At 41.7% G+C, this 13,429-nt stretch overlaps 1 protein-coding gene across 1 annotated transcript in view; it reads left to right on the plus strand.

The window, feature by feature from the left end:
- The first annotated feature begins 2,710 nt into the window (after positions 1 to 2,710).
- Positions 2,711 to 13,429, plus strand: part of SLC16A14 (solute carrier family 16 member 14) — a 31,598-nt gene continuing 20,879 nt past the window's right edge. Inside the window, exons 1-2 of the mRNA XM_036757239.1 lie at positions 2,711 to 2,969; positions 11,014 to 11,157. Of these exons, the coding sequence (XP_036613134.1) occupies positions 2,711 to 2,969; positions 11,014 to 11,157 (403 nt within the window). The remainder of the gene's footprint in view (positions 2,970 to 11,013; positions 11,158 to 13,429) is intronic.

Raw genomic sequence — 13,429 nt, forward strand, 5'->3', positions numbered from 1 at the left:
TTTGAAAATAAAGTAAGAGAGGTAGAGGAAAAATTGGGAAGAGAAATGACAGTGATGCAAGAAAATCATGAAAAAAAAAGAGTCAACATCTTGGTAAAGGAGGCACAAAAAAGTACTGAAGAAAACAACACTAAAAAACAGAATAGTCCAAATGGTAAAAGAAGCACAAAAAGCCAGTGAAGAGAAGAATGCCTTGAAAAGCAGAATTGGCCAAATGGAAAAAAATATACAAAAATTCACAGAGAACTCCTTAAAAAGCAGAATTGGCCAAACGGAAAAGGAGGTACAAAAGTTCACTGAAGAAAATAATTCCTTAAAAATTAGAATTGGGCAAGTGAAAGTTAATGACTTTATGAGATATCAAGAAACTATAAAACAAAATCAAAAGGATGAAAAAAATAGAAGAAAATGTGAATATTTCATCAGAAAAACAACTGACCTGGACTAAAGATCCAAAAGAGCTAATTTAGGAATTATTGGACTACCTGAAAGCCATAATCAAAAAAAGAACCTATAACTTATCTTTCCAGAAATTATAAAGGAAAACTGCCATGGATATTCTAGAACTAGAGGGTAAATAGAAATTAAAAGGATCCATCAATCAGAGGTGGAGCCAAAATGGCAGAGTAAAGGCAGAGACTCACCTGAACTCTCCCAAACCCCTCCACATACCTTTCAAAAAATGACTCTAAACCAGTTCTAGAGCACCCGCAAAAAGATGGAGTGAAACAAATTTCTAGCCCAAGACAACTTAGAAGGTCAGCAGGAAAGGTCTGTTACACCAGGGTGAAAGAGGAAGCACAGTCCAGTGCAGGCCATGCCAACATGGCCCCAGACCCAGCGAACCAGGAGCAGACCTTGGGAATGATTGGATCGGCAGCAGTGCCTGCTTCTGGATCTCTCAGCCCATAGATGGTAAGGGGGTCAAACAACTGGTCAGAAGGAGATTAGAGGGATCTTTTTGCTAGCATTGAGGCGGGACTCTGTTGCTTTGCCCATACTCAGATCCAGGTCACAGTCCTGGGTGGCAGTCCCAGGGTGAGGAGGAGCACTAACATAGCAGAGCTTGTGGCCACGGTGGAGGGGGGACTCTCCTCACAGTTCCAGGACAGAAAAGAGTGCTTGTGGTTGCTCACAGACCAGAGCACAGGCCAAGGGAGTAGTAAACTATTCTCCTTAGACCGTACCACCTTGGAAGAACTGAAAACTTACAAGTCCGTAGAAGTATCTTTGAAAACAGCGGCACAAAACCCCTGAAGCTTGGGACAGTGTGACGCCCACCCTGGAAGCAGAGCTCTACTTTAACAAAGAGTTAAAAATCAAGTGATAAGCTAGAAAAATGAGCAAACAATGGGAAAAAAATCTGACTATAGACTGATGGGACTATTGTGACAAGGAAGATCAAAACACAGACTCAGAAGAAGACCACAAAGTCAAAGTTCCTACATCCAAAGCCTCCAAGAAAAATATGAATTGGTCCCAAGTCACAGAAGAGCTCAAAAAGGATTTTGAAAATAAAGTGACAGGTAGAGGAAAAATTGGGAAGAGAAATGAGAGTGATACAAGAAAATCATGAAAAGCAAGTCAACAGTTTGGTAAAGGAGACACAAAAAGATACTGGAGAAAAAACACCTTAAAAACAGACTAGGCCAAATGGTAAAAGAGGTCCAAAAAGCCATTGAGGAGAAGAATACCTTAAAAAGCAGAATTGGCCAAATGGAAAAGGAGGCCCAAAGGCTCACTGAAGAAAATAATTCCTTAAAAGAATCCATCAATCACCTCTTGAAATAGAACCCAGAACGAAAACTCCCAGGAATATTATAGCCAAAGAGCTCCCAGATCAAGCAGCCAAAAAGAAACACTTCAAATATCATGGAGGCCCAGTCAGGATAATGCAAGATTCATCAGTTTCTACGTTAAAGGACTGGAGAGCTTGGAATATGATAGTCTGGAGAGCAAAGGAGCTAGGATTACAACCAAGAATCACCTACCTAACAAAACTGAGCATAATTCTTCAGGGGAAAAAAATGGATATTCAATGAAAAGAGGACTTTCAAGCATTCCTGATAAAGACCAGAGCTGGACAGAAAATTTGACTTTCAAATACAAGACTCAAAAGAAGCATAAGAAGGTAATTAAGAAAGAGAAATCATAAGGGATTTAATAAGGTTAAGCTGTTTACATTCCTACATGGGAAAATGATACTTGTAATTCCTAAAAACGTTCTCATTATTAGGGCTGTTAGAAGAAGTGTATATAGACGGAATACACAGGTATGAGTTGAATATGATAAGATGATTATCTAAAAAATTAAATAAAATTAAGGTATGAGAAAGAATGCACTGGGAGAAGGGGAAAGGGAGAGGTAGAATAGGCTAGCCACTATCCCCTACTTCCTTTCTTGTTGTTTATCCTTAGTTCTCAAAGAGGACCATGACATCAGAGAGGTGATGCTATAACATGCAAGTGAATCATATTTAAGTGAGGGAGGGCTGTGCCTCATTTTCTCCTCTGGAGCCATCTGGGTCCAATGTCTCTTCCCCTCCCAGACTTCCTTTCTAAAATCATCCTAAAGGACGTGGCATTCTGACAGGAGGGCATCCCTTTAATGGTGATGGAGAGGGAGAGAGGATGAGGGGGAAAAAAACATTTTTCTTTGTCATGATTAGTAAAATAATTTGCTGTATATTTTTCAGAATATTGTAGAAAAATGTACACCAGTCATGAAGATATTGGGTATGATTTTGAAGATGGACCAAAAGAAAAGAAGACCCATCAACCTAACCCCAACATTGACAGCGGATGGGCTTGGATGATTGTCCTTTCCTCTTTTGTGGTGCATATACTCATCATGGGGTCCCAGATGGCACTAGGTGTGCTGAACATGGAATGGCTTGAAGAATTTCATCAAAGTCGAGGCTTGACCGCCTGGGTTAGCTCCCTCAGCATGGGGATCACACTTATCGTTGGTATGTCTGTCAGGGTCCTGGAAACACTAGATAAGTAGGCATAACATGGAAATTCTCCTTTTCCCCTTATTAGCCTTCCATGCCTTACTAGCTTTCTGATCCCATTTAGGATTTTCTTGGCAAACATACTGAAGTGGTTTGCCATTTCCTTCTCCAGCTCATTTTATAGATGAAGAAATTGAGGCAAACAGACTTTCCCAGGGTCACAGAGCTAGTAAGTGTCTGAGGCCAGAGGAGTTTTCCTGACTCCAGGCTTGGTGTTTCTATCCACTGCACCATCTAGCTGCCTCTAATTACCAGAGAAGTTAGAGAGAAGGCAAGGATTGCAAGTAGTCTCTGTAGGTGTGTGCACATGGTATGCAAACTACGTATCAGTCATATACCAACTGACTTCTGATCCACTCACCTGCTTTCCCTCCATGTGATTGAGGCTTTTGATATAGTTCCATCAAAAGCAATAGTTATGAGGTTATGGTAAGACCTGTATCGGCTGAGCCATATACTGTTTCTTGGGGTTTTTTTTCTACGTCTTTTGTTTCATTTCACAGATGAGTCCCTCAGAGATCATTGTTCTTACTTTACGGATGGCGTAACTGAGCCTAAAGAGGCTAAGTGACTTGGCCACTCTCACCAAGTTCATGTGTGTCAGAGGGAGGGTTCGAGTCTTTAGGATTTGGGTCTTCCCATCTCCAATACTCCAAGATGCTTCTTCGTGAATACATGAAGGCATTTATTAAGCAGTATGGAAAGCACTGTACTATGTCCTGGGGATATAAATAAAAAACAAAACAAAACCAAACAGTCCCTGCTCTCAGAAAGCTCATGTTCTAATTGGTAGAAATAACAGATAAAAGAAAATTCAGCTGCAGGGCAGACCTGTCAGGCTGATGGCAAGGGTAGCTTCAGGTGGGTGGTTGGGGACGGGAAGGCAAGGAGAAGAACATGGAGAACATAGAGAGAGGGAAGGTGGTAAGGACAGAGGATCTCGGGATGCAGTGCCAGGGCTAATGGCAAAGCCTGGTGGTTCTCTACTTCCCAGAAATGAATAGTTAATAACTTCAAAGGTCAGGAACAGTCAAGCAACCCAGACTAGGTCCCAAATCCCAGGACCAGGAAAGGCAAGAAGACAGGGTACCCTGGATGATGGCCCCTATTTCTGACATCTGGCCAGCCTGGATAGGCCCTAAACATTTTGTTCCAATTCCAGATATTAAAAAACACCAATTCTGAAAACTTAATTTGTAAAATATTTATAAGAAGCACTAAACTAAAGTATGTCCATTCCAAAGAAGATATTTTTGCTTTCCCAAGTTATTTCTATAAGGGCAGTCAGAGCAGATAACCTCTAAGACTTCGTCCGGCTCAAAGTCTATGATTCTATGAAGCTGATTTAATTACCTTTAATAATATGCTGATTTTATCTAGACATTAGCACAAGTTTTTCATAGGTCTAGAGCCAAAAGTCCACGGAAATCATATCGCCTAACCCCATCATCTTACAGATGAGGAAGTGGGGGCCCAGGGAAGTGGTGGTTCAGTGGACCTGGAGTCAGGAAGTTTAAACTCAGTCTCAGACACTTCCTAGCTGTGTGACCCTGGGCAAGTCACATAACCTCTGACTCATCTGTAAAATGGGGATGATGGCACCTTCCTCACAGGACTGTTCTAAGGATAGATGAGATAATATGGGTAAAATTCTCTGCAAACGTTAAAACGCTATACAAATGCTAGCTCTTGTTATAGATAACAAGTATCAGAACCATGATTTGAACCCAGGACTTCTGACACAAGAACCAGAACTCATGCAGTAATTTGGTGCCCCCAGTTCCGGCACCAGAAACAGCAATGTCAGAGCCAGTTCGAGTCACCACCTTTTCATGGAATACAAAGAAAAAATAACCATGGGTGGATGGGATTGGGATTCTGCTTATTTGCCCATTGGTTTAAACGGCCTCCTACGTCCTTTCCCACTGTCTGATTCTGTGAGTAAACCACAGATAGGAAGATATTCCTAAAGTATTTTGCCGAACAGAGTCAAAGTAAAGAATACCCTTATTTCCTGGAGACCAGATGGACCTTGGAGGTTATTTAGATCAACCACTCTCGTCACACAGTTGAAGACCGTGAGAGCCGGAGAGATTTAGTGCACAGCCTCAGGTCATACAGATAACAAGCTAAGCAGCAGAGTCCACATTTGAACTCCGGTCCCCCTGCACCAGACAACACATATATGCCGTTGCTTTCGGTTCTGGTGGACTGCTTTCACCTGCAAGCGGTTAAGATTATTCCTGTCCATTCAACCCCACTCATGAGAAAACCAGGGTCCTCCTGTCACAGGGGAGAAGAATGAAGTTTGGCATCAGTGTCGAGCAGCACATCCAGAGTTGTCATTGGCCCGGTTTTGTCCTCTCACTCAATTCTGGGAAGTCACCCTTTGGGTCTGCCAAGCTGATAACGTTTCCATTTTATGGCTGGTGGAGTACCAAACTCACTGCCTCATTTTGGCAGGTCTGTGTTTGTGTCCTCAGAAAGAGAACTGGACCGAGGAAAGGACACTCATTCATCACTTCCTCATTCAGCCAGCCTTCCTTTATCGGGTAGACCCAGCAGGGAACGAGCGAGGCCCCATCCTTGGGCTCCAAAGACAGAACCAAGAGGAGGCAGGACATGCCTGTGGCCGGGTTTTCTCACCCCTCCTCACAAGGAATTCTAACACCCCTCTTTGGTTCTTTACAAACACTCTAAGATGAGGCAGGGGGAGCCTGCCTTCAGATTCCAGATCTTGTTTCTAGGATTCTGGCAGGGTCACACTGGGCGGTCCTCTGGAGTGTGGCCTTTGGAGTCAAACTAGCATTTATAGAGCATTTTAGGTTGACAGAGTGCTTTACTCATTTCATCCTTAACTTATTTTATCCTCACAACAACCCTGGGAGGTAGGTGCTATTATTATGCCCATTCTTACAGATGAGGAAACTGAGGCAAACACAGTTAAGTGACTTGCCCAGGGCCACACAGCTAGGAGTGTCTGAGTCTGGATTTGAACTCAGGTCTTAACTGCCTCCAGGCCCAGAGGCTCTATCCACTGTGCCACCTAGCCAGAAAGAGTCTTAGAGGTCATCTAGTGAAGTCTGAGTCTTTCCTTTTACAAACAAAGAAACTGAGGCCCAGACAGGTTAAAGGACTTGCCTTGGGTCCTACAGGTAATGAATGCCAGGGGTAGAATTTGAACCCAGCTCCATCAGCTTCCCAGGCAGTGTCTTTTCCCCTGCATTCCCCTTACTTAAATCTTCTTGCCTTGACCTGTGAGTGATATGGCTCTCAAAGCACTTAATCATTGCCACTCCTGCCATGTCCCAGGTCATTCTTGGGTGAATAGAGCCATTGGTCTCAGTTAGCTAGATGAGTATTGAGCATTGTTTCCAATGAGGATGGAAAGTATTTTAAAAGGGAATAAAGGAAAAATGCTTCCAGACCCCTTGTGGATGAGGTTGATTTGATTTTTAAGTTAAGTCAATAAGCATTTATTAAGCCCCTACTATGTGCCAGCCATGATGCTGAGCACTGGAGATACCAAGAGGCAGAAAGACAGCCCTGCTTGACACAAAACTCTTACCCCAGTCTTGGGTCACACCACGTCAGTGGTGCAGAAAAAGCCACACCACCACACTCTTGAGATCTCAAAAGAACAGAGTTTTTGGCCTAAAGATCTAATGAGTTTTTCCCCTTCCCAGAGTTTGCTCATCTGGTCAATCACAGACAAGAAAATGATTAGTTCTTTCTTAATTGGGAAGCATTCCAAATCCTGGAAGCTTTTTGCTTGAAGAGAGAGATGTTTTGTAGACTGCATTCTCATTGGAGGGCCACTTAGCTTTAGGATCGGCTTCCTTTCCAGTGGATGACTCTAAAAGAGCCACATGTGGGAAGGAACATTGATGATCATGCACATCTCAGTTGAAGTCAGTTTTTTAATAATGATTGGGCAGGGAGAATGGACTGTTTTGATTCTGTTAAAACTATATATCTACTTTCAGAAAATGGAGAAGACTCACGTAGTTTGAGAGTTTGGACAGCTTAAGGTCTATGATCACTTAGAGTCAGGAAGACCTGACTTTGAACACTGTCTTGGGTACATACTGGCTATGTGATCCTGGACAAGTCACTTAAATTCTGTGAGCCTCAGTTTCCTCATTTGTGAGCTGAAGGAATCGAACTTGATGGCCTACTAGTTTTAGATCCTAGATTTAAAGGTCCCTCTGATGCCAGGGCTGGCACTCTATCTACCGTACCACCTAGCTGCTCTGAAACTAGTGTTTTCAACCACTGCCTATGGCTCATTCCACCCCTGTGTGTGGTCCTCCTCCTCCTTGCCTCCAGTCTGCCAAAGAATGCAAGGTCCCAGAGGCAGCCATTGGTTTCTTTTTGTCTTTGTGTTCTCAGTATCTAGGAGAGTGCCTGGCGCCAGGTAGACAGTTAATTCATGCTTGTGGATCGATTACTTTGTAATTAAGGTCATCTAGGTTCTCACTGAAGAAACTGAAGCCCAGGGAAATTAAGTTTTGTTGTTGTTTAGTCATTTCCAGTCATGTCCAACTCTTCATGACCTCCTTTTGGGGTTTTCTTGGCAGAGATACTGGAGTGGTTTGCTATTTCCTTCTCTAGCTCATTTTACAGATGAGGAAATTGAGGCAAACAGGGTTAAGTGACTTGCCCAGGGTCACACAGCTAATAAGTGTCTGAGGCCAGATTTGAACTCAGGAAGATGAGTCTTTCTGACTCCAAAACCAGCTCTCTATCCACCACCTGGGTACCCTCCAGCATGCTAACAGCAGACCCCCAGAGTACCTCGAAAATACTAGCTTCAGAGCAGTAATCAGAGTTCAGTGACTTGCCCAGGGTTGCACAGCTAGTATCTGGGTCCACATTTGAATTCAGGTCTTTCTGACTCTTTCTGCATTCAATTGTACCACCTTGCTGCCCCCTGAAATTAAGTTACTGACTTACTAACAATGAATGCCTTTGTATACAGTCCAAGTTTCTTTTCAACATAATATTCCTTGAATCCCAGAATTTACCATTTGTCTTTTGGGGCATTAAATTCAAAAAATCCTTTTTTTAGTGTAACATTAAAAAAAACCAGACTGTGCATTGGAAGCATTTGCTTCTGAACAGTTTCTGGAGGATAGGGAATATAATCAGGCCATTGAAAGTGGCCTTTTCAATTCTAAAAAGGCCTATTAATAGCAAACTGACAAGCATGAGTTTCCCCCCACACCTTTACCCACTCATTAGAGTTTCATTCACATAGTAGAGTGATTATGGCCTAGATTCATTAAAATCATTCTAAAAGATACAGAAGAAATGCCTTTAGCCTTTATCTTAAAATTTCTTTAAGATTTATCATCTTGTGTCCTTATTAGTTATTATCAGAAAGCAAGAGTGTCCCAGGATGTATTGGCCATGCAGTCATTACCCATCTTCATGTCCATCTTTATTTTAAAATGTTTATCTACTGCCAGATTGTCTCCAAGATAATATGGTGAACAAATGCAGTCGTTGGTTAATTCTCCATCATCACGGTGTTTAAGATTCAGGCTTCTCATGCATTTATGCATCACCGTCAAAGATAGCCATTAGCAAGGTGAAGCTATGTATATGTAGCACATATCGTCTGGCACATAGTAAGCAGTATTTAAATGTTTCTCTTCTTCTTCTTCTTCTGTGGAGATCCTTAAGTTTGCCTCATCTGGGGACAAAGCAGAGGTGCTGTGTAGATTAATGATTACACAGCACTTTCCCCTGCCCCAGCTCCCACCATAGAATTCAGGCTGCTGGGGTTTTTAAGAGGTTCTAATAGAAAAGGGGTTAGGCAATTCTACAAGAGGCTAGGACATTTCTCAAAAGGAGAAAAATGAGGCTATTGGTTGTCATAAGAGTGCAGGGTCAGGAGTAAGGGAGATTCATCTTCCTGAGTTCAAAACCAGCCTCAGAAATTTACAAGCTGTGTGACCTGGGCAAGTCATTTAACCCTGTTTGCCTCAGTTTCCTCATCTGAAAAGTGAGCTAGAGAAGGAAATGACAAACCACTCCTTGTGGCCCAAAAGGGGCCACAGAGTTGGACATGACTTAAACCACTGAACAACATAAATTGTCACCCTAACAAACAATATGTACAATCTCATGTTTTGCTTGATGGATGAGCCTATGAGGCAACAGACCTCTGGATGGCCATTCATTATTCACTCATTTTCATCTGAGAAACAGAGACAAGTAGAGGAGCTACATTTGTTGCATCAAATAGTAATAATAAACTAATATTTATGAAGAAGAATATTTATAAAGAAGCATAGTGGATGGAGCACTGGACCTGGAGTCAGGAATACCCAAGTTCGGATGCAGCCTCAGCCAGAGGTGTGACCCTGGGAAAGTCACCTAACCATTGTCTATCTCTGCTTATGGGATAATAACCCCACCTCCCAGGGTTGTTATGAAAATCAAATGAGTTAACATTTGTAAAGTGCTTTGTAAACTTTGAAGTACTGTATATTATTGCATCTATTATTGTCTAATTTTATATATATATATATATATATCATAAATCATACCCATTATTAGATATATATTATCTCTAATATATCTATACAGTACTATTACATATAATAGATATCTATTATGTACTATGTCTTGTATTTATTATACAATATACCTATTATTATATAACATCATTGTAATATTATATGCCACTCCTGTTATTGGATATATTATATATTATATCCATTATCATATTTGATATATTATGTATTATTATACATAATATTACATATTAATCTATTATGATATGATATGTACATACCTATTATTAGATACATTATATCTATTATTACATATTATATTATATATCTATTATTATGTAGCCTTTTAAGGTTTGCAAAGTGCTTTACAAATATTGACTCATTTGGTCCTCACAACAGAGGTAGGTGCTATCATTATCCCCATTTTGCAGATGGGGATACTGAGGCAGACAGTATCACACAGCTAGTTAGTATCCTAGGCAGAATTCTAACCCAGGTCTGTCAAGACTCTGATCCATGTTTCCTCGTTGTATTACTCTTAGTAAAAAAGGATAAATCAGCATCTTTGCCTCCCAGGATCATAGACATAAATAGGGATGGAATAGACCTCAGGCTGAGCTCATTTGATCCAATCTCAGCTCTTTTTACAGATAGGGAAACTGAGACCCAGAGGTGTTAAGCAACTTGCCCAAAGTAGTAGACAGGAGAGCCAGGACTGGAATATATAGTCTCTGACAATGAATCCAGAATTTTCCACTGAACTTCACCATGTCTAACCTAGTTAAGTCAGGTAGAGAAAAGCCAGAAAACTTTATACCTTTCTTGACCAATGACACATCAGGTGTGTCTTTCAGACAGATTACTGGAAGTGAGCTGGTTCAAGTTTATCTGTTTGACTGGGTTGTTTTTTTTTTTTTTAACATTATACAGAATTACCAAGTGGGCAGGGTCCTCAGAGGCCAGCTAGCCCAACTATTGCCTGAACAATATAATTGTCAAGTGGTCATCCAGCCTTTGTTTGAAGACTTCCGGTGAAGGGTTTCCTGTTCAAAAGTCACCTTTATATATCACTTTAAGGTTTATAATGAAGTATATACAATCTCATTTATCTCATGATTTATCTCATCCCCGTTTTCCAGGTGAGGAAACTGAGGTTGTAACTTGCCCAGGTCCCACAGTTAGTAAATGTCCAAGGTAGAATTTAAATTTGAACTCAGGTCTTCTCTACCCACCGTACCACCCTTTTGCACCTTTTGAGACAGCTCATTCCATTGTAATTATTTGGAAGCTCTTAAGACTCGATCTAAATCTGCATCTTTCCAACTTTTACCCTAGTTTTAAAAACTCTCCAAGTTCCGTAATGACAACCGTTATGTGTAAGGCTGTTTGTGTTTAGTTGCGTTCAGGCAAGGCTTTCCTGGGGAGGAACGGCAATGCACTTGGAACCGTTCATTCTTTTTGGTGTTCCGCGACAGGACCTTTCATTGGCTTGTTCATTAACACGTGTGGCTGCCGCAAGACTGCCATCATCGGAGGGATTCTGAATGCCCTGGGCTGGGTGCTGAGTGCCTACGCCACCAACGTGCATTATCTCTTCATCACCTTCGGAGTGGCGGCTGGTAAGCGCGTTCGTGCCGGGAAATTGAGCTTCACTGTTTTCATGGTGCCTTTTAGCGAAGGGGGTCATCGTGGAGGAGGAAACACCCATCTAAATCGTCTTACTCCTTGTCCTCCTGTCCTCTGTGTAAGCAAGAAATGAGGGGAGTGGGGTAAGGAAGAAAGTCTGTGTTCTCTTTACTTGGTGCACGGGCAAGACCCCTGGGAAGGTCGAAGGTGAGGCTTGGTGGTGACTGCTCCACCTTCCCCATAAGAAATGGACTGCCTCAAAATATGTTTCTATCCCTTCTGCTCACCTCCTTGCTTCCGAAAAATCCCTTAGGTCACTAAGCCTCCTCCATGAGGCATTTCCTGATTTTCTCAGCTGTGCCCCTCTCAATTACCTTAACATTTATTTTGTATTACTTACTTTTAATATATTCATATCAATACATATTGCCTTCCTCTATAGACTGTAAGTTTCTTGAGGAATAGTTTCCTTTATGTCTTCGCATCTCCAGCACATCCTAAAACGCCATTTTTAGGATGTGCTGGAGATGCGAAGACATAAAGGAAACTGTTCCTCAAGAAACTTACAGTCTATAGAGGAAGGCAATATGTGTATGAATATATTAAAAGTAGGTGCTTGTTGAATCATTTATTAACTCAGGTTACAAAAGAACTATACAAGAAATAATTTCTTTGGCATGCATATATAATACCTTTAGGCTTGGCAGGGACCTCAGAGGCCATCCAGCCTAAGGCCTTCATTTTCAGATGAGAAAACTGAACTGATTCACTCAAGTTCACAGAGTTAATAAACAAGGAGATGGAATTTGAACTTGGGTCCTCTGGCTCCCAAACCAATGCTTTTCCCACTGTACCAGTGTTTTCTCACTGTTACTTCTTTGAAAGAGGAGCTTGTTCAAGAGCAGGCAATTGGTTTAAATGAAAAATATAGATTAAGAAAGCTTCTCGTTTGATTTCTGTAGCATGACCTGAAGTACAGCAATTTTTCTCTCTATAGTCATGTTCAACTTAGTGAGATGTCAGTAAAATATATGTATGTGTGTGTGTGAATGTGTGTATGTGTGTGTGACTGTGTGAGTGTGTGTGAATGTGTGTATGTGTGTGTGACTGTGTGAGTGTGTGTGTGTATAGGTGTATGTAAGTGTATGTGAGTGTGTTTTGTGTATGTGTGTGTGACTGTGTGAGTGAGTGTGTGTGTGTGTGTGTGTGTGTGTGTGTGTGTGTGTGTGTATAGAGACAGAGGCACTTCCAGAAGGCCATTCCGAGGCAGAATGTTTATTCAGGAGTGTGCAGGTTAAATGTGGTTTCCGGGTGACCCACATGTACCTCATGGTTCTGCAGATAAAGGCAGCTTCCTGTATCAGGTTTCGTTCTGACCACATTATGGCGTATATTTGGCCTCTGAACGTGAGCTGCAGAGTCTAAATGACATCTCTAAATGTACATCTTTGTTGTTGCGAAGTATTTGAGTGGCCAGTCTCCCCAGTAACAATTCCCTGGACAAGGGGATGGAATCGTAGGCTCTTAGAGCTGGAAGCCTTTGGGGCCATCTTTTTGGTGCTACCTGCACCTGAGCAAAAACTCCCTCTAAAACATACCCACATCTCTGGGCCTCACCTTCCTCATATGTAAAGTAATAGGGTTGAACTAGTTGGCTTTTAAAGCATCTTCCAGCTCTAAATTTAGGTGATGCCATAGTACACAGAGCGCTGGTCCTAAAGTTTGACTCCAGGCTCAGACACTTACTACATGTGTGACCCAGGGCAAGTTACTTAACTCTTTGCCTCAGTTTCCTCATCTGTAAAATGAGCTGGAGAAGGAAATGATAAACCAAGAAAACTTTGCCAAGAAAACCCCAAATGCGGTCACAAAGAGTCAGACACAACTGAAACAAAACAACGTTTATATAGTGCTTACTATGTGCTGGGCACTGTGCTAAGCACTTGACATTTGATCCTCATAGCAGCTCTTGAGGTAAATTCTATTCTTATCCCCATTTCACAAAAGAGGAAATTGAGGCAATCAGAAGTTAAGTGACTTGCTCAGGGTCTCACAGCCAGTAAGTACCTGAAGCCACATTTGAACTCAGGTCTTCCTGAATCCAGGCCCTATGCTCTCTCCACTGCAGTGTTCTAATGAGAATGTTTTCATGTTCAGCTCCAACACATGTTATTTCAAACGTTCTATAAAGACTGTGAACATTTCTTTGGAGCTGAGATTAGTCACATCACCCTTTGCCCTTTGTCTGCGTCAAACTGAAGAGAA

Source organism: Trichosurus vulpecula, chromosome 4, assembly GCF_011100635.1.
Source record: "Trichosurus vulpecula isolate mTriVul1 chromosome 4, mTriVul1.pri, whole genome shotgun sequence".
In the NCBI taxonomy this organism is placed as follows: domain Eukaryota; kingdom Metazoa; phylum Chordata; class Mammalia; order Diprotodontia; family Phalangeridae; genus Trichosurus; species Trichosurus vulpecula.